General features: G+C 35.4%; 1 protein-coding gene across 1 annotated transcript in view; it reads left to right on the top strand.

Annotated features, from left to right (window-relative positions):
* The window catches only part of FER1L6 (fer-1 like family member 6), a 277428-nt gene that overhangs the window by 205529 nt on the left and 45273 nt on the right, over window positions 1–26626 (top strand). The window contains exons 24-32 of the mRNA XM_031947271.1: window positions 2247–2427; window positions 3883–4115; window positions 4930–5052; window positions 6214–6238; window positions 9507–9622; window positions 11221–11352; window positions 12539–12664; window positions 16485–16612; window positions 23145–23315. Coding sequence (XP_031803131.1) covers window positions 2247–2427; window positions 3883–4115; window positions 4930–5052; window positions 6214–6238; window positions 9507–9622; window positions 11221–11352; window positions 12539–12664; window positions 16485–16612; window positions 23145–23315 — 1235 coding nt within the window. The remainder of the gene's footprint in view (window positions 1–2246; window positions 2428–3882; window positions 4116–4929; window positions 5053–6213; window positions 6239–9506; window positions 9623–11220; window positions 11353–12538; window positions 12665–16484; window positions 16613–23144; window positions 23316–26626) is intronic.

A 26626-nucleotide genomic window follows, 5' to 3' on the forward strand; every position in this document is an offset into this window, starting at 1 on the left:
CTGAGAAGGTCATAGGGTTTAAAGCTAGAAAGGACTTCAAAGGCTTTGGAATCCATTTTTCTCTTTGTACGAATGAGGCAGCTGAAGCCCAAAGTCACAAAGACAGCAAAGGTCAGAAGGGAGTTATGAGTCCAAGTCATTTGCCTACAGAGCTGGTATTCTATTCATTGTTGCCTACCAAGTTACCTCTGGACTGACAGTGCCTGTAGTCACACAGCTGGTATGTGTCAGAGACAAGATCTGAACCCAAATGTTCTTAATTACAAGTTTAGTCTTCCATATATTTTGTCACATTGGTTTATACCGTCATAGCATTTTAAAGCTCAAAGTCAATCAGCCAATGAATATTTATTAAGTTTTTGCTACATACCAGATACTGTGTTAAGCTTTGGAGATACAAATAAAGACAAAAGTTCTCAAGCTCACTGATGGGAGAAACAATGTACAAACAATTAGGTACAAGCAAGATCTTTTTCTTTGTATAGACTGCCTCTATGTCTGTGTGTGTGTGTGTGTGTGTCTCTCTCTGTCTTTCTTTTTTCTCACTCTGTCTCTATGTTTGTCTATGTCTGTCTTTCTGTCTCCTCCTCCTACTCTTCCTTCTCTTCCTTCTCCTCTTCTCCTCTCTTCCTCCTCTTCTCCTCTTCCTCCTCTTCTCTTCCTTTTGCTCCTCCTCCTCTTTTCTTCTTCTTCTTCTCTCTGTCTCACTCTGTCTCTGTCTCTCTCTTTGTCTCTGTCTCTGTGTTTCTGTATCTGTTTCTCTGTCTTTGTCTCTCCCTCTCTCTTTCCTCCCTCCTCTCTGTCTTTCTCTGTCTCTCTATCTTTCTTTCTGTCTGTCTCTCTTTCTCTGTCTCTGTCTTTCTGTTCTCCTCCTCCTCTTTTTCCTCCTGCTCCTCCTACTCTTCCTCTTTTTCCTCCTCCTCCTCCTTCTCCTTCTCCTCCTTTTCCTCCTCCTCCTCCTCCTCCTCCTCTCTCTCTTCTTCCTCCTCCTCCTCCTCCTCCTCTTTCTTCTTTTTCTTCTTCTTCTTCTTCTTCTTCTTCTTCTTCTTCTTCTTCTTCTTCTTCTTCTTCTTCTTCTTCTTCTTCTTCTTCTTCTTCTTCTTCTTCTTCTTCTTCTTCTTCTCTCTATGTGTATATGAGCTCTGTCTCTGTCTCTTTCTCTGTCTCTGTATCTGTTTCTCTCTGTCTCTGTATCTGTTTCTCTGTCTTTGTCTCTCTCTGTCTCTTCTGTCTCTGTCTCTCCTCTCTCTTCCTTCTCCCCTCTCTGTCTCCATCTCTCCATCTCTCTGTCTCTGTCTCTCTGTATGTGTCTGTCTCTGTTTCTCTGTCTCTGTGTCTCTGTCTGTCTGTATCTGACCCCTGATATGCTGTAAGGCTATGCCACATCCTCTTTCCAGTACTTCATGTCATGGAGTTGGCACTGAGTTGCTATGTCAATGAAATATAAGCCCTGGCAGGTTTTATCCAACAGAAAAGGCTTTGAATGCAGGTTGGCCTTGTAACTAATGTTTAGGCTGCAGAAATTCTCAAAAAACTTCCATTAAGTCATAAAGGGAATCAGAGTCACAAATCTAAGGTTGAGAGGGACCTTAGAGATCACTGAGCACAACTCTCAGTTTTTTACAAATAGAGGAACTAAGTATCACAGAAGTTAGGTGCCTTGCCCAGGTTCACACAACTAGTAGATGTTTGATGTAGGATTTTGATTCTTGACTATACATTCAGTGCTCTATTCATCACATAATACTGATATTAACTACAAGAGATAAAATAGCAAATACTTAAAATATTAAAATATTATTGTTATTGTTCATTTCAATTGTGTCCTGCTCTTTGATTGAGGAATTCTTGGCAAAAGTAATTGAGTGGTTTGCCATTTCCTTCTTCAGCTCACTTTACAGATGAGGAAACTGAGGCAGAGTAAGTGACTTGCACAGGATCACATAGCTATTAAGTGTCTGGAGCTAGATTTGAACTCAGAAGGATGTCTTCCTGATTCTCAGGCCAGTGTTATGTTCACTGAGCCACTTAGCCACTCTGAAATATCATATACATTTGATTTTTTTAAAATGTTAAGCCCAGATCCTTCTGAGGGTCTGTCTTTTACTATTAATACATTCTGAGACTACCTCATACTCAGTGATCTCAAAATAAATATTTTCTTTTTCTAACAATTTTCTAACAATTGCTTTCTTTGAATGTATTTCTTACAAACTTACTGGCCACACAATCTTGTCTTCTACCAGGAACTGCCTGAGAATGAGCTTCTCCACCCACCTCTGAGTATCTGTGTGGTTGACTGGAGAGCTTTTGGGAGGAGCACCCTAGTGGGCACCTACACAATCAACTGCCTCAAGCAATTTCTGTGCAAATCTGTGGAACTCCCAGCCCTGGTCTCTGAGGTAGATGTAACCCAACAAGTTCAAGGTAAGAACTTCACTGGGTATTGACCCCTTGAAGCCATCAAAACTGCTCTTATGTCAGCCTCTTTCAGTGGTTCCATGGGGAATAACTGTCAGATCTACTTCTGCTGATCATTTATTTGCCCAAGTATTAGAGAAGAATGACAATGGAAGTCAGAATGGATGCACCTTGAGGGTCTGGATTGTACAATGTTGTGAAATACTGATGGATTATGTTTTTTTCTTTTTTGGTTTCCATAGCATGAAGTGGGAAAAAAGAAATCCCCCCAAATTGTTCAAAGAACCAGGCAGTGTATAAAAAGAACTTTGGTTTTGTTTTCACGTTTTCCTATTACCTCTATGACTGAAAATAAGTTCTTTTTTTTTATTATTTAAAGCCTTTCTCAACCTCGCTCCAGTATGACATTTCATTTGGAAGTAAAACAAGAAAACAAATTAGATTTATTAACTGATATGATAAACATTTTGCATCATTAAAATATTTTAGTATTTAATATGGCCTCATTTTGCTGTGATCCTTTATTATATGTAATTTGCATTGAGTTTGCAAGATTTTAACACATTCTTCTTAATTCATTATTACAAAACCCCATTTTAATGGTACTAGATATTAATCACATCTTTGAAATATAAATATTACCTTGATCATAGCCCATAGGTTTTCTTTTTTTAAACCATATATTTACTTGTTTATCTATTCATATATCTATTTGCTTATTCATTCATCTGTTCTTATATTTATTTACTTATTCATTTATTTGTTTATTTTCTCTTCTTTCCCCTTTCTCCTTTCCAATTGAACAGTAAAAATAAAATATAAACTCTTCCAACAAATATCGATATTCCAGCAAAACAAATTTCCCACATTGGCCATGTCTCATTCTATATTTTAGTTTCTCACTTCTCTTGTATGAGGTGGATAAGCTTTGTCTTCAGGCCTCTGGAATTATTCTAGCCTGCCTCTTCACTGACCTTATTACTTTTTTTCATGTACTCTACTGCTCAGCTAAGCTGGCTTTCTGTATCTTACATCTCACTTTTCTGTCTTAGAATACTAGTCTCCTACAAAGGATAATTCAAACAATCCTTCACATAATGAGGTCTTTCCTGTGTCTGTCCCAGCTTCTGATACCTCTCCAATCTAAATGATCTAGAATTTATTTTAGGCATATTTTATATATGTTTATCTGTATACATGTTTCTCAATAGAATGAAAACTCCTTTAAGAGAAGAATTGATTCATTTTTAGCTGTGTCTTAGCACCAAGAACAATCCCTGGTACACAGTAGGTGTTTAATGAATGCTTGTTGATTGATTGATTCCTGGAATAATCTAGATCAATCAAGCCAGAGCTATTTGTTTGGTTTGAATGATCCAGATTGTTGTAGTTATATACACCTGACTTGTAAATGATAATAGTTCTGATTTTGCTCTCCCTTTGTTGTGTTTTGGGTTTCAGCTGTACCAGATTCAGCTTTAGAGCCAGTATCATCTGGGTTACTTATCTCATCTCAGGATCCTCCACCAGATCATATCTATGTTCAGGTTGAGCAGCCTCCCACTATTGTACCAGACACTGTGCAAGTTCAGACAGCTAGCATGGCTCTCTATGACGTCCCTGACTCCTCACCGATGTTGGGGCCAGAAATGAAATCTGCAACTCTTGAGCTACCAAAAGAGGAAAAAGTAAAGGTCAGAATTTCATAGAATCCAAATCTAGAAGAGACATCAGGAGTCATATGCTCTAATTCCTTTACTATATAGTTGAAGAATCTGGAACCTGGAGAGGAAAAGGAACTTTAGTCAATCATTTAAAATGCATTTATTAACTTCTTACTATGTGTAAATGAAAAAAAATGAGATAGCCCCTATCCTCAGGGAATTTCTGGGAAGGAAGAAGGGAGTCCAGCATTTCCACAGATGAGTCAATACAGGATATATACAAAATAAATGCATAGTGATTGGAGGGAAAGGGCACTATTAGCAGAAAGAATAAGCAAAGATCTTTTTTTAAAAGGTGGCACTTGAACTGAACTTTGAAGGGAATAAAGGTTTCCAAGAGGAGGAGTTGAAGAGGAAGTGCATTCTGAGCATGAGACCCAGTCTATATAAAAGCAAAGAAATGGAAGATGGAACATCATGTCCAGGAAACAGAAGATAGAAAGATTTGTCTGAAGTAGAGTGAATGAGGGAGAGTAATGTTTAAAGCAGAATGGAGCCTGATGACTGGGAAAAGCTTTAAATGTCATGAAGAGAAATATGAATATTTTTTTCCTAAGCCAAGTGGGAGCCATTAAAGAAAGTTCTTTGAGCAAGGGAGTAAAATGGTCAGACTAGACTTGTCACTCATCTCATCCTAAAAGCCCCCACCAGATTACATCTATATCTAGCTGTGCACCCATTCATGATTGTCCCAGACTCACCCAAAGTCACACAAAACAGATTTGAAGCCATGATTTATGTCACTGTTCTTATCTTGACTGACATTCCCTTTATCCTTTTCCAGGATGCCAGGAAACCTTCCAGGAAATCCACCAAAAGAAGAAAGAGAACGATAGCAGATGAGTCTGCAGAAAATGTTATTGATTGGTGGTCCAAGTATTATGCCTCCTTAAATAAAGTATCAAAGGTACAAGCCCTCAGATGAAAAAAATATTTTGACTTAGTGAAAGACCTTTACTTTTGCCATATGCATGAAACTCAGACATATTCTCTTTCATTGCTAACTCTAGTCACCCAAAAATAGAATAGGCTAGATCATTCGATATTGAGTTTTTCCCTACCAGAGGTCTTTGAACAAAGTTTTGATGGAAACTGGGCAGGTATATTATACAGGAGATTCTTCTTCACATAAAGTTGGACCAAATTGCCTCCAAGGTCCTTCTAACTTTTGAGATTTTATGATTCTGTGATTTTCCAGATCATGACAAATTGGCTTATGGAAAGAGGGCAGAGTAGGAAAAAATGAGACCCTCTTCCTCATTAAACTATATACTAGACAACCATCTTGTCTTAACTATATCCACATATACAGACAGAAACATTCAAAAGACAGAAGACAGCCATCATTTTTACTTTCTCCATTTATTATCACTATGTGAATTACTAATATCAGTTATTATCATCATCACCTGTTTTCTCTACTATTCTGGCCTGAAATGGACAGATAGCAATGAGGAAACCAAATATATTACAACATACTTCATTATGTATAAAGGTGTTCTGATAACCTTTGGTTATCAGGTTGGAAAATAATGTATAATAAAGTAAAGAGGCTCCTGGGAAATGAAACCTTTGAGATTATCCTCTTTTGACAATCTGTGAGGATGGTTTCCAACCAGAGGAGGAAAATAACTATATCTAAGTGGTTCTTTAAGTAAGTGAATAAGATTTCTTGGTGACAAGTGACAAAACTACTTCTTTGACCATTTTGGTGTGGTTAACTCTTACCTCTTTGTAGTGGTATTGTTCATTTGGCTTACTTGAACTTCAAATTTCTTTTTGGATACATTCTTTTTAAACAGAAACTTTTAGAAGAGAAATGCCAAAAACATTAGACTTGTACCCCTTAGTTGTCAGTAGTATATCTTGTGTATACTTTTTAATAAAAAAAAATTAATAAACATCAAGTGATGATGATGATAATGAGTAATCAGGATAATAATGAATTCTCCTTCTCATTTTCTCTCCTCTCCTCTTGTGCTTTCTTTTCTCTTCTTCTCCCCTCTTCTTTTTTTTGCTCTTTAATTCACTCTGTCTGTCTCTCTCTTCCTCCCTCACTCCATCTTAGGAAAAAGAAAGAAAAGGCAACAAAGGTAAGGCAACTTGATGGGATGTTTTGTGACAGTTTGTTCACATAATAAGGCCATTCTCAAAAGGAGGGATCATGATGCGTTATATCAAAAAGAATCTCAGGAATTTTCCCCCCAAATCTGCCAAAGAGTAAGGAGTGAGGACTTAGATGATGCTTAGAGATAGAAAATGACTGCCCAAAGTCCCACATCTAGCTGATGGCAAAAATAAGAGTAGAATGGAATTTCCTGATTCCAAATCCAGTTATTTTTACACTGGAGTATGTCCAAGACAACCTTTGTGTTCTGTTCTGTGGATCAGGAAAAGTGTGGAACAGGAAAATGATAATCAATGAAATGAAATTCAAAATGCAAAAGAACAAATATATTAAGGCCATAGGTTTAGATAGTTCTCGGCACAGTGTTTTTTTTTTTTTTTTTAAATGAAAATCTTAGGATTAGTAACTCAGTTTTACAAATGTAGGGTGTAGTAAATTTGAATTTCTCAGGGCATTACTTCTGATGAACTAATGATGAATATCACAGAGAACAAGAGGGAAATGCACGTTGTATGTGATCAGGTTGCAATCTGCTTAGAACCATTGATGAATTTTGATAAAGGGTAGGAATGAAAGGCATCATTGAGGAATTGTAAGACAGGAAAAGAAAATAGGATGATTATGTGAAGAGAACAAGGGACAAGAGAGTCAGAGAGCTCTACTGGTCCTTCAAAGTGTCAGAAAAAACTGAGGAAGGTCTCCAGCAAGTCAAATATGGATCTTTTGTGGCAAGCTTTTGGGAGAACATGGAGTGGAATTATATATAGGTACATTGTACTCTGTATTAGGAGAACGAATCTTAAATCCATTTGGGTCTCTAGTCATTTTATAGCACATTTATCATTTTCATGATACAGATCTGGACTTTTCACCTGAGGTTAGGGTGAGGCAGCAATAACATTCAACTGTTAAAAAAAAAATTATAAGGATAGATATTGAACCTCTTCATTGTTACAGAGAATTATTGAATAAGGAAACTGTCCACAAGTACAAGTTATCACTTTCTCAACAATTTATAATCCTAGATAGTTATCTAGAGTATTGAGAAGTAAATTGACATACTTAGGATCAAACAAGCAATATATGAAGAGGTAAGGTTTTCTTGACCTTTAGGACAATTATCTTTCCACTATTCCTTGTCTGTCTAGTAATACAATGAAACTGTGTTCATATGAAATGAAATTATACATAATGTTAATGTAAATTATAAATAATATGAATAAATAATGAGAAAATCATAATCCAATTATATTCTATGTTAATTGGTCAACATCTGGAATCTTATGTCTTATAGAAGGTATCACATTTGACATAGATCATTAACAGACTAAAAAGCATCCAGAGAATCCAAGGGCAGTGAAAAGCCTGGAAACCAAGTCAGACATAGACCTGAAGAACTGAAGAAGAGAAGGTTTAGAGTTGGGGTACAGCATGATAGCTATCTTAAGGATTTGAAGTACTATAACATAGAAAAAGTTCTTTTGGATTCCAGAAGGAAAAAAATTATAGAAAATTAAAATTTTAAGCCATTATGGAGAGTTTTTTATTATCATTGCTTAACAGCAATGGAATGGACTGCCTAAATCAGTAGTGTGAGGTTTCTGTCATCAAAAGGTATTTTGAAGGTTTGTGGCTGATCTGATCTCAGGATTATTGAAGCAATCCTACTTGAGTCAAAAGATTGTTCCTGGTAGTTTGAAATGTTTTTGTTTGTGGATAATTTTTTTAAGTTCACAATAAAAAAGGAAATTAAAAAAAGACAGTTAATTATATATTCATGTTGTTTATACAATTATGAACTGACTTTGGGAAAATCAGTTCATCTCTTTGGACCTCAGTTTCCTCTTCTCTAAAATTAAGAAGTCAAACTTGATGACCTCTAAGTTTCCATCCACCTTTATAATTATATGATTCTCTGTCTTTTGTTTTTTTTTACCTTAGTATAAATGCCAGTTTTGCTAGTGATTGATGTTATCTGGGACGGTGTCTACTTTTATATGGTTTAGAAATGATATTCAATCAAGAAATATTAAGACAATTATTTTGAAGAGAGGTCCCTATGATTTCCTGGTTTCTCCAAATCCTTAAGAAAATTCAATAGATGTTGGCAGAAATCATTCCCATTTCCTATCAAATGTCAAATCCTCTTTGCAAATAGCCATTTAACCTAGAAGAAAATTATTGCATTGAGTGTAGCATCAGGCAGTTATTTTTACCTTTTGTATATTCCCTAAGAAATAACAAACCTGTGACTTTTTGTCAGTTAGGAAATTTCCACAATCATTCACAAGGTTGCCTAAAAGTAAACAGGCAAGGTATTAAATCTAATAGTTCAATGAAAATGGGTAAGAGAGAATGAGGGATGGGTAATAAGCAATTAAGATTAGCTAGCTGTTATCAAGGTCATCAGCAGTTGGAACAACCCGGTGAGTTTGGTACATCATGTAGAGTGGCCTGAGTCATTCTTTCTTTCAGCATCATGGGGGTGGGAAAAGAATGCTGCATTGGGAATTAGAAGAGCTGGGCTCCAGTTTCAGCTTTGCTATGTAATAAGCTATGTAACCTTAAAATTACTTCACCTCTCTGATGAGCATGAAGAGGGTATCAGGTAAAATGGTGTCTCAGGTCTCTCCTGGATACAAGCCTCTGTGGATCTATATTAGTTTATTCTTGTGGAAGACAGTTTCATGCATTCCTGCAACAATCACAGAAACAATCATTAAAACATTTACCAACTGCTTATTACGTTCCAGGTATTGGACTAAGAATTAGAGGTATAGGGAATGTCCATGTTGTTATTTTAAAGGCATGTAGGAAAAGTGGGTCATGATTAATTACATATGGAAGTAAGCTTCAAGGACATGGACGATAGAGGAAATTAAAAGAAAAATGGAGGAATTCTTTAATTAAACAACCATTGTTTAATTACTTCAGATCTCCCAGTACCTATGATAGTGCTGTGAATATAAAGCCAAAAAATGAAAATAGTTCCTGTCCTCAAGAAGCTTACACTCTTGAGGACAAAACATTCACCCATCAGCCTAATAAAAAAAAAATTTTGAGGAGAGGGAGAGAACTTGCAACTGGTGGGAATTAGAGAATACTTCCCATAAGAGGGAGTATTGAACTGATCCTGAAGAAAAAGAATTCTGAAACATATAGATGAGGATGGAGTTTCCTTCTTTCTTATTTAGAAGAAATAGAGACTTAAGTGTTATGACTGAATTTCACAGATACCAAAACAGACCAGGTGGTAGTGACTATAGAAGACATGCCAAAAAAGAAGAAAGACAAAATATTCAAGAAGAAACCAAAGGAAGAAAACATATCAAACCTAGCCACTCTGAAGGTATGTAGTATGATATTTGCATTTATAATCATCTATATATTCTTCAGTTAAATAGTGGAGACCAATGAGAAGAGTCATTGATTAATATCCTATTTGTATATCTGTCTTAAATCTAAAAATCTAAGGAAGTCATTCGAGTATGTTAAATAGATCCTTCATGGAGAATTTATCGAAAAATAATAGGCAAGAATTGTATTGGAACAATACATGATGAGAAGTTGGCAATTGGCTGGGATTTGCATAAATAGAAGGAATTCCCAGTCTAAAACATTGCAGATTTCTCTCTTTTCTAAGGCATATTAAATATTAAAATATTTAAGCTATGAATGATTAAAACTGTATTGATTTTGAGGAGCAACTTGTATGTAATAGAAATATTCAAGGAAAAGCCACATGTTTGTGGTTAGGCACTGTAAATCACTCAATGAATAATCTCTTGTTTAAATTGGACTTAAATATTGCTGCTAATGAATAACAGTCCATGAAATCCCCTCAGTAATCAGCAGAGTAGCTTTATGTCTGTTGTCAACAATTCAACTGAAGCAACACTGATTAAGCAATCACCGTGTACCAATGACCATAATAAATCATGAAAACAAAAATGAAATAGTTCTGCCCTCAAGGGTCTAATATTGAAAAAAGTTGGATACATTACCATACCAAAAAAAAAAAAAACTTAACCAACAATTAGCTTCAAATTTAAAATTGTTTTATTGTTTTAAAATTTGCTAGTAATGGAGAACCAGAAAGAGCTGGTTCCACAAGGAGAGAAAGTCAATCCCTTGGCCACTTTCTCCCCAATGCCACTGGTTAGTGGGTTACAGTGACATACAGACTGACTTGTGCTTATTGACAGCTTATCTAGGCATTGATACAGAGCAAAGGAATTCCAAAGAATTGTGGACCTACTTTCTTTCTTCTTTACCCTCTACTGATTTAACACAAGAAGATGGCTCAGGGTACCCTGAGAATATAGATTCCATGTTTTATCTCAACAGAATAATTTAGTGGCCATGACTAAATTTTCAGATTTGTACTGTCTTTTGCCAGTTTAGAAATTACTGGGTGTGTGAAGTTGAGGTGGAGTTAATCATAAAAAGATTCAGCTGAGAGCCAGAAAAACCCAAATTGGTTAGTGTTTCCAAATGCCCTATTTGGTCATGTGATTCTGTTCTTCCATAATCTATCCTAGAGTTGGTTAAGTGGTTCCATGGATAGTGTTAGATTTGGAGTCAGGAATACCTGGATTAGAATCCTGTCTCATATACTACTAGCTGTTTAGCTCTGGGCCAGTCACCACAGTATATCCTAGATACAATATATGTGTGCAAAATTATTAATCTCATTCAACCTTAGTTTCCTCATCTGTAAAGTGGGGATGCTAATAACATCTATCTCAATGGTTATTTTGTGGATCAAATGAGATAATGTATATAAAGTACTTTGTTAATTTTACACAGATATATTGATGCTATTATACTTTTTCCTATACTAGCAAAAGCTGTGAATAATATTGTCTTTCAGAATGACCTTGGTTCAACAGGAATTGTTCTTAAATCTTCCCTTCTTAACCAAAATATTCATCTTTCTTCTTAAAGATATATGATGGAGATCTGGAGAGTGAATTTAACAATTTTGAAGACTGGGTGAAAACATTTGAGCTCTTCAGAGGCAAGTCCATGGAAGATGATCACAATATTGATGGAGACAGAGTAATAGGAAAATTTAAGGTGAATTCAAATGCTATACTTGTTGGGATACAATTTCCAAACCACATATTTCCCAGATCATTCTTACACCGTGGCTTTCAAACATGCTAGAACTAGGACAAGAAATTGTTCCATATGAACCAAACTTCCTTAAAAAAATTTCAGCACAATGGATTGATGAGTTAGAAACATTACTTTTGCCTACAGCATGTTCTATGGGATATATTCCTAGACTCATTGCTCTAGAGCTGAGGAGGCCTTAGATGACATCAACTCCAGCCACAAATTTTTCAGTTCAGGAAACTGAGTCACAAAATACTTAGATGACTTGCCCAGTGTTGCAAAATTAGGAAGTTTTTGAGGTCATATTTAAATTCAAGTCTTTGCTCTATGCAATTTGGCCGGCTGCCTCTCTTGTTTTTTTAATATAAAGTGTTCTTTTATTAAACTATGGTCTCATTAGTATGGCTATTCTTTCTATTCATGCAAATATTAGCCATTCCACAGATTTCTATCCTGTTTTGTCCCATCCAAATTCTTGTCTATGATTTATCCATAAATTTTCCATAAGGGATCTATTCAAAATACTGGAAAGACTTCCTTAAGTTCACTTAATAAATCAGGTATGCCAATCTATCACACTTAATCATATTTGTTTTCTATTATATTTGGGACCCATTGTAGCATAGAGGCTAAAACACTAGACATGGAAAGAGGAGACCCTGGGCTTGAATCTTGTCACAGATGTTGATTAGCTGTGCAATTATAAGCAAGTCACTTAACCTCTTACAACTTCATCTTCCTCAGCTGTAAAATGAAATAAAAAATCCTTGCACTGCCTATCTCCCAAGGTCATTGTTAAGAAAAGGGCTTAAAGCAACGTTTAAACATGAAATATATGTATAAAGATATTTCTTAAGGGTCAAAGTGGCATATAAGAAAGAGTGTTTATTTTGGAGTCTGGGAGACATGAATTTAAATCTTGTCTCAGGCATTACTACATGATTCCTGGCAAATTATATAGTTTCTACTTGTGCTTTAGTTTTTCTGAAAAATGGAGATACTAATGACAACCAAATTAGGGTTGTTATGATGATCAAATGAGATGATAGTACTTTGCAAACTTTAAATGCCTACCTATTAATACTGTTATTAATGCTACCTATTAATATTTTTTATTCACTAAACTATCATTGTTTGTTTATAGGGTTCCTTCTGCATTTACAAAAGTCCAGAAGATCCCAATCTAGAGGATGGAGGACAGCTTCGAATCCAGCAGGGTATTCCACCCAACCACTCTATCAAAGTCCTGATCAGGGTATATATTGTTGCTGTAAGTCAATCCTCTTTACTACTACTGAAATGAGTTGGAGTTGGGTCTTCAAAGATTGGTATCTCACTGGCTTTCCATAAAAACTGACTTTGAAAGTAGGGTCAAAGGATGGTTCTGAAACACTAATATATTCTCTGGCCTTCTCATTCTACCACTGAGGTGCCCTGGCTGGTTAACAGAGGAAGACAATGAAATGTCTAGGGCTTTTATAGTATGTATTGTTGAATGAGAGGCAGGAAGACATGATGCAAAGTTGAAGGAATGGAAACTGGGAACAGGAGATGATGAGTAAAAATGAAAAATCTCTGTGTCTGCCTAAGCTGAAGACATCTCCTCCAGGAAACTTCCTTTGACAATTCTAACCCAACCCATTCCGTTTTCTCACCTGACCTCTTATATCACTTTACAGGATCTCTCATTTTGTATTTATTAGTGTTGAATGTGCTTCCATAAGTTCTTTCCTTGCTGAAACTGAGGCCAGGGACTATATTTGATTCATAGTATTTCCTATAGCAGAGCTCAATAGCTGTTTTCTCATTAATTATCTGATCATCATATTCCCTAAAATGTGATCTGGAATGTCTGGGATGGAGAGTATTTTTCATCCTGTAAAACATCTGTTACTAAACAAACAAACAAACAAACAAAAAAAACCCAAAACATGTTACTACAGATTTCTTTATCAAGAGCTTTGGTCTACCTGACTATAAAAAAGAGGTTCAATCTTGGGCACTATAGTCTGTTTATACAGACATTTCTGACCTCCATGACAAAATGGTGATCATAACTTCCATGATTACCATGACCCATGTCTTGATACATTCCATCTCTGCAGGAAAATACTCCTACTGGGGCCACACCTCTTCTTTTGTTGTTGTTGTATTAAAAATCAACTTGCTGTTGAACTGATCCCATTTCATTTTTTTTTTTTACCATTGTGATTATTAATAGGCAGTTTTACAGAGATGATGGAGGTTGATGCTAGATTGAATAGAGGCTGAACCCAGAATTGGGAAACTTGTGTTCAAATCCTGTCTCATATAGTTACATGTTGTGTGATCCTAGTCACCTAGCATCTCTCAGTTTCTCTAAAAGTCCTTGATAAAACAACCTGAAGTAACAAGTATTTTACAGGACAAAAAATACTCTCTATCCCCTACATCCAAGATCACATTTTGGGAAATATGATGAGCAGATAATTAATAGAAAAATATCAATTGAGCTCTGCTTTGGGAAATACTATGTACCAGATATAGTCCCTGTCTTCATCTATAAAATGAAGATATTACCACCTACCTTATAAGGTTGTAGATTATACATGGAAGGTCCTTTGCAAATGTTAAAGTACTATGTAAATTTTAGCCATTATTTTTAAACAGGTACAAGTTGGATGAGATAGCTTCTGATAATCTTTTCGACTTAGAAATTCTGGGGTTTTAAAAATAGTGATCGTGTGTGTGTGTGTGTGTGTGTGTGTTGTGTGTATGTGTGTATCCTGACTGGATTTTTTTATTGCTTCTTAAAAGTCTGTTTTAAATAAAGAGTAAAGAGTATGTTGTCTCTTTGTTGTCATTTATTTTGATGAAATTATTATTGCTGTGATTTGTTCCTTATTGGATTTTCTTCCAAAAGAAAAAAAAAAAGATTTCCGTGTAATTTTTTTAAATTGCTATATGATTCAATTTTTCTTCACTAATGAGAATAATTACACATATGTAGATGTTTTATGGAATAAAATATAGTGCAGAACATTGTCTGGATGTCCCAGGGCCTAAGTTAGAGATAGGTCCAGCTCTGCCATTTGCTAGCCTGATACTAGGTATTCTCACAATTACTTATTTTGTATCTTTGACAAGACTTCTTCTGGACAGCAGTTTCTTCATCTGTAAAAGGAAGAATTTGCACTAGATGACCCCTAAAGTACCTCCCACTTCTGCATCTTTGACCTTAGGATCATTATCACTGTTTCTTAATGACTGCTTATGTGAATGGCACCATGTTCAAAGCTGTGCTGTCCTTGCCTCTAAGCTGATAATAGAGTAGAACAGCCAAGAAACCCAGAAAAAATATAACCAAAAACACTTCGATTCCAAATTGTAAATGTAAATAAATGATTCCAATAATAGGCACTGCAGGAATTCTGAGGAGTTAGAGGCCCCTGGGGGTTAGGCTACCTGTCAGATTTATTTAAAAGAACTAGGTATGTTTATTCTGGGGAAGAGAAGATTTAAAGGCAATTCAATTGCCAAGTTTTTAAAGGGCTCTTAAATGGAAGAGGGATTAGACTTATTATGCTGGGCCTCAGAGGCAAAAATTGGGAGCAATAGATGCCTGATACTATGGACAGACTACAGGACTCCTGACTTATAAAAACCCCAGTTTAAGTTCTGCCTCAAATAATTACTAGCTGAGAAATCTGGGCAAGTTGCTTAATCACTGTTTGCTGTAGTTTGCCATCTGTAAAATAGAATATTAACCACACCTACCTCAAAGGGTTTTTGTGGGGATAAACTGAGATAATATTTATAAAACACTTTTCAGACCTTAAAATGCTGTGTTAGCTATTATTATAAAATTTCAGAGCAGGTTTAGTCTTGAAATCAAGAATTAGACAATTGACAATTAGAGCTATCCAGAAATATGATGGACTGCCTTGTACAACAGTGAGCCTTCAATTAAGGTCTAACAATAATAGTAACAACTATTTTACAGCTAGCAATTCATGACTTGCGAAGGATTTTACATATGTTATCTTATTTGATCCTCACAACAACCCTGTGAGGCAGATTTGGTTAATATTCCTGTTTTATAGATGGAAATGGAAGCAGATTGTGCTTATGTCACTTGCCCATGATTCCCAGCTAATAAGTATTTGAAACAGGATCTGAACTCAACTGTTTATGGTTTCAAGTTCTCCAGCTAGGGCACCATCCTACTGCCTGATTATCATAATGACTAGCATTTATAAATCTCTTTAAAGTGTTCAAAGTAATATATATATATATATACATATATATATATGTATATATATATATATTACCTCACTTGATCCTTACAGATCTGTAAGATATATTCTGTAACTATTTTACAGATGAGGAAACTGAGGATAAAAGAGATTAGTGGCTTGCCCAATGTAACACAGTATCAGTTGATAAAAATTTAAATATCTACTATGTGCCATGATTTGGACACCGATCTTAATTCTATGTCCAACTCTCTACTGTGCCACTTAACAGTTTCAAGGGAAAATTGTTGGATATACCGTAGAGAATATTTCTTCTCAGTTTTAAGTTGAACAAAATAACCTTTATGGATCCCTCCTGGTGCTGACCTTCTGGAATTTTGAAAGTTACCCATTTCTTTGGCCAAGGAGGGATTTTTGTGAAGAGTTGCATGGAGAAGCCTGAAAGGAAGAGCTATTTCTTGAAGAGTCTTGAAGGTTGGTGTTTGGATAAGAGGAAGATGATGGGGAAGGGGTTCTAGATATGAAAAACAGGATGGTAAAATGCCAGATACTGATTCAAATATTTGGAATGCACTTGTTGATATTTTCATTTGATTCCCCACCATTCAAACTAAACTTTAGTCCCTATAGCCTCTCACATGCCAGCCAGGGCTTTCCCCAGTATCTCTTAGACTCTTACCTTGGTAACTACAGACAAAAGATTACTGAACCTCCCAATTGAAACTTTAGTCTGACTAGATGGATGATTTTAGTGGGAGTTTCTGCTAATCCAGATGAAAATGGAGCTCCATGGGAGCTACAAAACACTCTAATAGAAAATTAGTAAATAAATAAAAGGATGTTTTTCTTCTCCAGGCATTTAATCTCAGTCCAGCTGATCCGGATGGTAAATCTGATCCCTATATTGTATTAACTCTTGGCAAAACTGAAATTAAGGATCGGGACAAATATATTCCCAAACAACTTAATCCAATATTTGGAAGGTCAGTGACTCTGTTTTGACTTCCCCATGTGTTGTGAATTTGTTTTTGTTAGGTTTCAGATTGCTAGTATGTGACATACTTGTATGTATGGAATTTGGAAATAACAGAGCTGAAAGAAATATTCTTTCAGGTCTAGAGTAACTCCTTTATTTGACAGAAGAAACTGATGTCCAGAACAGGAAAGTGATTTACCCAAGATCACACTAGATTTTTGTTTATTTGTTTGTTGACTACTCACTATTAGAATACAGGTCTTCTAACTCCATTTTTTTATTGGAGAGCTTGGAGTGATTAGGATTTGTTTGTGAACATGTTAACAGTATGTCATCCACAGCTCAACTATTAATTTTAAATAGATATATATTTGCCTCTGTGTGTGCATATACACATATGTATACATATATATTAGAAAAGACTGAATTTATATTCAAATAATCTGACAGATTATTTATTGATCTTTAATAAGCTTTATCTCTCATCATTACAGACCAAATGTTTCCCAAGATTTTCTAAGCTCCTTTTATGTAGTAAATTCATATGTGTGTGTATATGTGTATGTGTGTGTACACACACATATATATGCATTTATATATAGATACATACACATATAAAATAAATATATGTGTGTGTGTATGTGTATATATATATATATATATATATATATATATATATATATATATATATCTGTCCCTCTCCCTTCTCTCTCTCTCTTTAAGTTCTCTACACTTTGCTTATTACAGGTTACATGTTAAATACAATAGAGATTTGGGTCTAGAAGGACACTCACATCAAAGATCCCCTAGTCTAGCCTGTTCTTATTTTATAGTTGCAATCCTCACAAAAATCTACATAAATAAGGAATATGCCCAGGATCATATAAACAGTAAGTGACAGAGATGAGATTTAAACCCAGGCCTATAGATGCCAAAGCCAGGGTTCTTTCCACTGTATAAATATTTGCCCAAGTCCTAATGTTGCCCACATCCAAGGATAAACTTAACTAAGTTTGGAAAGCCTTATCACTAAATTGGCTGCATTGAGCCATTAGAAGGTTTTGTTGTACAACAATGGAAAGAATATGTCCTCATTGGTGAAATTGTGGGTCGTTGAAAAAGTAAATAGAAATATACTTTGGATACATTGAATGCTTTTTCTTTCATAACTAAAAATGCTGACCACACTCCTTTTTGTTGTCAGCTCTTATTTAAATTCCTTTCCTTGTTGTTTAGAGCCTTGGGCCTTCTGACATTTGATCTCCTATCATGTCCTCATATTATATAATTCCAGAGAAAATGAAGCAATAAATGATTTGGCCTGTTCAGATTAATGAGAATGATTAAAAATACAATGGGCACTATGTCAGGTTTCTTTGCATCAAGGACTGACCTTTATCATTACTTAATATTGATGTAATGAGCACTTAATATTTTACAAGTACTCCGCAGTCTTTTTATTAGCTTTTTTCCTACCACAGTCCTATGAATTAGGTCAGCTTTATTTTTTCCATTTTACAGCATGGAAACAAAGCTAACAAATAAAATAGACTTTTCTATATCACAGAGTACCTCAGCAATAAAGATGGAATGTAATTTTGGGAGCCATCTTTATTAATATTTATATATTTATAGTCTCCCTATAGCAAACATCCTGTCATGGATTCTGCCATTGATCTTACTTGGTAGGAATTAGCAAGCCAGCATCAGTACACGTTTCACCATTGATGCCTCTGTCTTTATAGGAATGTCAAAGCCATCTCATTCTAAACAGAAAAAGCTCAATCTTTCCTCCACATGATAGCCCTTTAAATACTTAATAGTTGTCTTAAAATATTTGAAGGACTGTCATGTTGATGAGTTCAATTGACCTCAGAGGACAGATTGTTACAAAGGCTAATAGAAACTTGATAGAAGGGAAAATTTCCTGATAATGAGAGTTGTCCAAAAGTATGATTGCTTGCCTAGAGAGAGATGCTAAATTCCCTTACTTCAGAGGGTTTTTTGTTCTTATATTTTATTTTTAATTTATGGAATAAAACAAACCTTTCCATTAAAAAAAGATGATTGTACAGAAAACTTCAAATCTACTATGTACAACTTGCTATTACAAAAAAAAATCGTCATTCAAATTTCTCTTTTTTTCCCCTTACCTTTCTCCTACTCTAGAGATGGCTACTATTAGACACACATATATATGTATATACATACATATATATGCATATGTAAAATTATTCTATACATATTTCTATTTTTTGACTCTCTGGCTACAGATAGCATTTTTCTTCATATGTCATTTGCAATTAATTTGAATATTTATAATAGACAAATTAACAATTACTCAAGGTCATTTTTAAAACATTATTGTCATCATATACAACGTTCTTTTGTTTCTTCTCATTTTACTCTCCATTATTCCATGCAAGTCTTTCCATGATTTTCTAAAATCATTGAGTTCATCACTTCTTATAGCAGTATATTCTACAATAGTATTCTTTGGAGGTTTTCAAGCAGAAAACTTCTTGCTTGGCTGTACCATTTGATCTAGCTGGCCACTGAGATTCTCTTTTCAACTTTCAAATTCTATGATTCATTAGATAATATTAGTCAGGTTTACCTACAAATAATAGGTAATACCTACAGGCTTATCAAACCCTTCAAACAATTTTAGTCATATTGTTTTGTAGATTCTAACTAGTTTTATGGCAGTAATTTTTATAGTCCTATTGTAGTAAATAGTATCACATTCCTGCCACTCATGGGGAAGGAGGGGGGGATGAAATCCCTTCATTGTTTTCAGATTTCCCTTTTAGTGCTCCAGGAACTTGACTTGTGTGTCACAAAATTATCACTGGTGGGTCATTCTAGGATGTTACACAAGAAATTGGAGGTCCTTGATATTGCATCTATAGAACTATAGAGTCTTAGAACTCACATTTATAGAACCATAGAATTGGAAAGGACTTTAGAGAATATTCTAGTCCAAAATCCTTCTTCTTTACAAATAAAGAAACCAAGAAACAAAGAATGGAAATAACTTGACCAAAGTCACAAAGGTAATAAGGAGCAGGGCTGGGATTCATCCCAAGCCTTATAGTGCTTTTTGGTACCTCTTTTAGCTATTATATTGTCAATAAAACTAGAGATTCATAGAATCATGATTTAGAAAAGACCTCAAAGGTCATCTAGTCTGACTATACCTTGAAAACTTAATTTCTCTAAAATAATCCCAATAAATACTCTTCTGGGCTCTGTCTGACAAACTCCAATGATGGAGAATTCATTATCTTCCAAAGTAGTTCATGCCATTAAAAAAAAAGATTTAATTGGTATAAAGTCCTTTTTTATGTCTGTCTGCCTATAATTTCCCTCTCTGAATCATTGTTGTTGTTTTTTTAATGTAACATCATAATTCCTAAAACTACTATCTATCTGGAGATGAACTCTAAGGGACATAATTTACCCACATAATCCTATATTAACTGTACTTAGTCTGGGCAGTTGAAAGCCCCTTTTAAATATTCCTTTGGATTTCAGAAATATCTAGACAGTGTGGAGACCAAATGTTGACATGAATTATTATTATATTACAAATACAATATTATCTGTATCCAGAGAAATTGAGTATGAGAGAAGGAAGACAGAAGCTACTACCAGTGGGTTTAAGGAGAGCATCAATCTTTCTTCCACTCTGAGAGCACCTAAAAGCAACATTTTAAAGGAGAAAGAGTCCGGGCCTAAGGGATTCTATTACTATGGACCTTGTGGAATACCTATATATAGGAAGTCTGGCTACCTGAGAAGCTTTTTTTGTGTATTTGTACATATGTCGGAGAGCTCATGCAGTGTGATGTAATATACGTTCCTTAGATTTTCAATTACAGAATAAACTAAAGGTTTAAGTAGCAATAATTCTGTATTACAAGGTCAGCTACAACTGCATCCTTAACAATATCTTCTGAGTCTTTCCCTATTCTCCTTATTATTCCCACTGTCATAAAAGTCCCTTACTGGGTGGTTTAAGACCCTTACAGTGATGGTAATGATAGTAATGATATAATGGAAGGAATGATGGTAAGCTCTAAATTCTGTAGGAATTTTTCTGAGGGTTGGGTATAGAATATTAATTCTAACTTCCCTATTTTGGAAGTTCTAAATCCTACTTCCCAAAGAGAGACAATAGTAGGAAGATTGGAGGGATAGAAAAAATTAAGTTTTTCCTTCAGCAATACCCTGACCTGCTAGAGTCACCTCAAGTCAAATATAATCACTGAAACTGTCCCATCTTTCTGCTTCATCATTTATACTGGAAGAGTAATGGCCTCTTGGGAATGTTGTGATTCTAAATCCCTTTCCAAGTGGATATTGCTGTCAGAACTAAGCAAGTCTGGAAGTGTATGTGGCAGCCTAGTCAAGTTTCACAACATACTGAAAAAGCAGCCAAATTATCCTGAAACATTTCCATTACATTAGAAAGTATTATATGCATGCAGTCTGACTGTGGAAAGAACTTTAGAATAAGAATCTAGAGTCCTGGCTTATAGATTAGGCTCTACACCAAATATGGGACTCTGGGTAAACTACTTCAACTGTCAAATCTGTTTGCTCCCTTATAAAGGAAATAGCTTGAATTAAATTATCTCAGAGGTCCCCTTAAAATAGTCTTAAAGCTATTTGACTTTATTGTTTTTATTTTTCCTCATTATTTTCAATTTTGTTAAATAGCAGTATTAATTTACATTTTCTGAGCTCACAATATTGAAGGTTAATAAGATATCCAATGGCAAGGAAAACTATGCATGTGTTTAAATTAGCATTGGATAATTCCTTTTAAAAATGGAAAAATTGATTTGATTTTATAAAAATAAATTTCAGAATATTTTTCAAAATATGATCTGTGTATTTTCTTTCATTCCTGCCTTCCTTCCTCTTCCCTCTCTCCCTTCCTCCCTCCATTCTTCCCTTCTCCCTTCTTTTCCCTATCTCCCTCCCTTCCTCCCGCTTTTCCTTTCTTTATCTCTCCTTCCCTACCTGCATCCCTTCTTTCTTTCATTCATTGATTCATTCCTTTGTTCCTTTGTTTCTTCTCTTTGTCCTCTTCTTTTCTTCCTTCCTTTCTTTCTTTCTTCCAACCCTTCCTTTCTCTTCTCTTCCTTCCTTTTTTCCTTCCTTCCTTCCTTTCTTCTTCCTTCCCTCCCTTTTCCCTCCTTCCCTTTCTTCATTCATTCATTCATTCTGTTGTTCCTTCCTTCCCTCTCTTTTTTCTCTTCCATTTCCTTTCCTTCCTCCCTCCCTTCCTTCTTTCCTTCCTTCTTTCCTCCTTCCCTCATTCCCTCCCTCCTTCCTTTTCTACATTCTTTTTCCCTTCCTTCCTTCCTTTCTTCCTTCTTTACTTTCTTCCTTCCTTCTTCCTTCTCCCTCCCTCCTTCCATCCTTTCCTTCCTTCCTTCTTTCCTTCCTCCCTTCCTTCTTTCCTTCCTCCCTCCCTTCCTCCCATTTTCTCTTTCTTTCTCCCTCCTTCCCTGCCTTTATCCTTTCTTTCTTTAATTCATTCGTTTGTTCTTTCTTTCTTCTTTCCTTCCCTTCCCTTCCTTGCCCTTCCTTTCTTTCTTCCTTCATTCCTTCTTCTTCCCCCCTTCCCTGCAACTTTCCTTCCCTTTTCTCTCCCTTTCTTCTTTCATTCCAATTTTCCTTCCTCCTTTCTCTTCCTTTCTTTCTTCTTTCCTTCCTTCCTTCCTTTTAACTTTTCCCCTTGGCTTGTGATTCTATTAGGGTAGGAAACTCCTGGAGAGGCAATTCCCTTTACCAATGAAGACTGGTGACTATCCTGTCCCTTTTCTTTGAGAATTGCCTTGGGCACTTACTTGCTAAGAGTTCCACACTCAATATGTGTCAAAGTCAGGACTGAAATCTAAATATTTTTTATTCGAAGGCCCACTTTCTGTTCACTATTCCACATTGCCTCTTGCATGGTCCAATTTATAGGAATCATCAAATAATAATAATAATAACTAACATTTATAAAATTCTTACTCAGTGCCAGTACTTTATAGTTACCTCACTTTATCCCCAAAACAACCCTAAAAGTTAAGTACTATTATTAAATCCATTTTGCAGATGAGAAAACTAAGGCAGGAAAATGTTAAGTGACTTGCTCAGAGCTTTATGAATAACTTGTAAGTGTGTAAGACCAGATTTGAACTCACTCTAGGCCCAAGCCTCTATTCATTGTACCTACCACCTAGCTACCCCATTGATATAAATAGTTAATTTAAGAAGTGATTTTGATAAGGTCCATTAAACTGAATACTGTAACTAAGAGGTAGGAAACCTAGATTAAATCACAGTTCTGACATTTGCTGGTTGTGTAATCTTGGCCAAGTCACGTAAATTCTCTAAACCTGTTTCTTTGTCTGTAAAAAAAATTATATATCATATACCTGACAATGATATTTTTAAAGTGCTTTTTGAATCTACATAAATGTTTATCAATCATCAATTTCATTTGGATCATGAATTTTTCTCTGCTTGGGCCTTAGATCATTTGAGATTCAGGCTACATTTCCTAAAGAGACTTTGCTCACAGTTTCCATATATGACCATGACATGATTGGGTCAGATGACCTCATTGGAGAGACCAAAATTGATCTAGAGAACCGTTTCTACAGTAAGCATCGGGCAATTTGTGGCTTGCAGAGCCAGTATGAGATGTAAGTATTTTCCCCTTTCCCATTCCTTATCCCCATTTCCATCCAACATATATATCTTAGGTCTTTTGCATTTATTTGCTTTTTGCATTTATTTGCTTTTGGTGTCTTGGGTTTTGCTCATGAAATGATTCGGTTTTGGGGAAAGTCCAACAAATTGAAGACCAATGATATTGACTTCTCGAACAAAGCTTGGATTAGTGATGTTGAATCAATGAATTCTGGTCATTTGAAATTGAATGAAGGTTGTAGTTAGGTGTGGGAATTGGCAGCTTTGTTTCAGCACCATGGACAGAGCCTGTGAACCAATCTGCAAATAATCTACTTATGTCTCTAAGGTAAGTTTTGCTTTAATTAAACTAATGCTGGCACTCAGCAACAACAATGATGATGATTGTGACAAGAACTATCCTGGCTTTATGTGGACAGAGGTTGAAATATAAGAGAGTTGTTGTTGAAGAAGAATAACTATCTGTATACCTTCACTTGTCTTTTCTTTCTACTCTGCCATTCTACCCAGAGCTTCATGTACTATGCAATTGTTTTAGAAGCAAGTGAATCAGGTTAGCTCCTTCTAAAAGTAGGGGGTTTCAACTGCCTTAGGTAGAAATAGGCTATTCTTTTCATCATAATTTTCAGGAAGTCCAATAATTCTCAGATTATATCTCCTAGATCTATTTTCCAGGTTTATTGTTTTCCCAAGTAGGTATTTTAACATTTTTTCCATTGTTTCATTTTTTTGGTTTTGCTTGAATGATTCTTGGTGTCTCCTCAAGTCATTCATTTCCATTTGTTCAATTCTGATTTTTAATGAATTATTTCTTTATTTACTTTTTTATTTCTTTTTATAATTGTCCAATTGAGTTTTTAAGTGAGCTGTTTTGTTCTATGGAATTTTTTTCCACTTTGCCAGTTTTGTTTTTTAGAGAACTTTTTTCTTTTTCCAATTCACTAATTCTGATTTCCTTGGAATTGTTTACCTTTTCCAATTCTGTTTTTCAGGGATTTGATTTCTTTATCCACTCTATCTTTAAATGAGTGAGATGACTTATCCAGACCCTCTTGCCAAGCTTCCCTTTCTTTCCCCCATTTTTCTTCTAGCTCTCTCTAAAGCTATTTAATTTCTTCCATGAGAGTCTTGTGTAATGGGGCCCAGATCATATTCCCCTATGGGGATTCAAATGGAGACACTCTGTTTTTAGTCTCCTCAGGAAAGTCTGCTTTCTATCAGTATGGCACCTATCTATAGTTAAAGTTTGCTGTAATTTTTTGCTCATTTTGACAAAAAACAATCAAAGAAAACAAACAAACAAACAAAAAAGCAAATGTGGTCTGCTTTTTGGGCAGTATGGTATTACCAAGCTTCCTCTACAGACTACCAGAGGTAACAATGAAGCAGCAGTGAAACAGCAATGACTGCATTGCCTGTGCAGTAGCCACTCTTTGAGACTCAGAATGTGCTGAGTCACTCCTGGTGCTAGGTGGTTGTGGTCAGGTCCTGAGAGACCCCAATGTTTTGGGGTCTTTATTCCCTGTGTTTATAGCTTCTCTGCTGATCTACTGGCTTGCTGCCAGGGCAAAGAAGTTCACACTGGGTAAAATTATCCCCACAAATTTTCTGCTGCCTGTGACTACACCCCGCCCCTCTCCAGTCTGCTCAGTGTGAGCTGCCTTCCAGGCTCTCGCTACCTGCCTGCAGTCTGCACCTGGTCTAACCATCCCTGCCAGCAAGCAAAAACAGACCTTTTCTGGCAAATTTCAAGGATATCTTCTGTTGCTAATATATTCATGGGTTTTTTCAGTCAAGCACTAATTCCAAGGCTGTATCATGAAAAAAGTATTCTGAGGGCAAGAAAGAGCTTAGATAGATGTGTGTGTCCTCTCTGCCATCTTGGCTGGAAGTCTGTGTATGATTGATTTAATCCTACATCAAGCTGTTATTTCAGTGGAATTGATAAAACAATGGTTATCTAGTTTAGTATGTGAGCTCTCTAGTTCAGTATGTTTGATTTAATTTTACAACAAACAATAGTTCCCTAGTGGTATAGTGATTGGTTTATATTTTGTATACTGTAATGATGTAATTGTAATAGAGTATATAAGCTGGGGACAAACTCAGCCAGAGACAGACTTCAACATAGAGACTCTCATGGTGTCTCTCCTGCCTCCTTTACTGAAACTAAGACCCATTCCAGAGAGCCTTCAGAAAGCCAGCCAGGCCCAAAGTAAAGGAGACAGATTATTAAGGAGATAATAGAGTTTGGACTTTATCCCTGACTATTCTCATGGTGATTACTCTGATAAAACAAAGGCTGGTCCCAAGACCTCCAGAAAGCTAACCAGAATATTACTTATCTTTTTACATGTTGACATTTACATATCTTAATCCTGTGTTTATAAGGTTAGTTTTAATTGTGGGGGGTTTTTTCTCTGTAAGTGCTTATTTCATTTTCAGTTTTGAATTTTTTTTGGTTGGCCTTTAATAATGATTAGTGATCAATACCGGGTATTCCATTTTGCTTCAACTAATCACCCTTCTAGACCTTTCTTACTGGTATTAACTAACAAGTATAACACCATATCTATAAACAAAGTAACAAAAAATTCTCATTGACACTCCTATGTCTGAAGTATCATGAAATTCCCTCCACAGTTCTCCCCAGATATCAAAACTCCATGATCTAGTTTTTTGGATAAGCATCCTCTCTTCCCATCGTTATACTTTGACTTTAGAAAAATAGTTAAATTGTGAGAAAATAACAAAAGGATAGAAATTCTAAGTTTAATTAGTGATTTATAACAATTTGCAAGAAATTGAGAGTCCTATTCAGAGATTCATAATACGTTGTTCTTTACTTCCATGGAATGAACAAGGTAAGGAAAGCATTTGTGGCAAAAGAAAAAATTAGGATTAGGTGTGGTCATGATGGTGATATAAATAAAACTAACTAATAATATGTCAGGAAAGAAGTACTGAATAGATGTCTGAACATGTAGATATGTTTATAGAAAAAACTGGGGGAGCATGATAACTACTCAAGATAAGATCTTTGCCACCAGAGAATTTAGGAAATTTATCATTAAAGACTTAGACTATTGTCCTATGTCAATTGTTGTTTTTAAAAGGTAGAAATAGCAACATATTCCTAAAGATTTAAGAAGCTAGTAAATACCTGGTCAAAATTACATATCAGAAGATCACTATCTTTCATAAATTAGCAGACAACAATTTCCTCTTACTACATATACAGACCTCAAAACATCCCTTAAAAATTTGTTGTATAAGGGGCAGCTAGGTAGCATCATAGATAGAG

The sequence above is a fragment of the Sarcophilus harrisii genome, chromosome 1 (genome assembly GCF_902635505.1).
Source record: "Sarcophilus harrisii chromosome 1, mSarHar1.11, whole genome shotgun sequence".
NCBI classification, from domain to species: domain Eukaryota; kingdom Metazoa; phylum Chordata; class Mammalia; order Dasyuromorphia; family Dasyuridae; genus Sarcophilus; species Sarcophilus harrisii.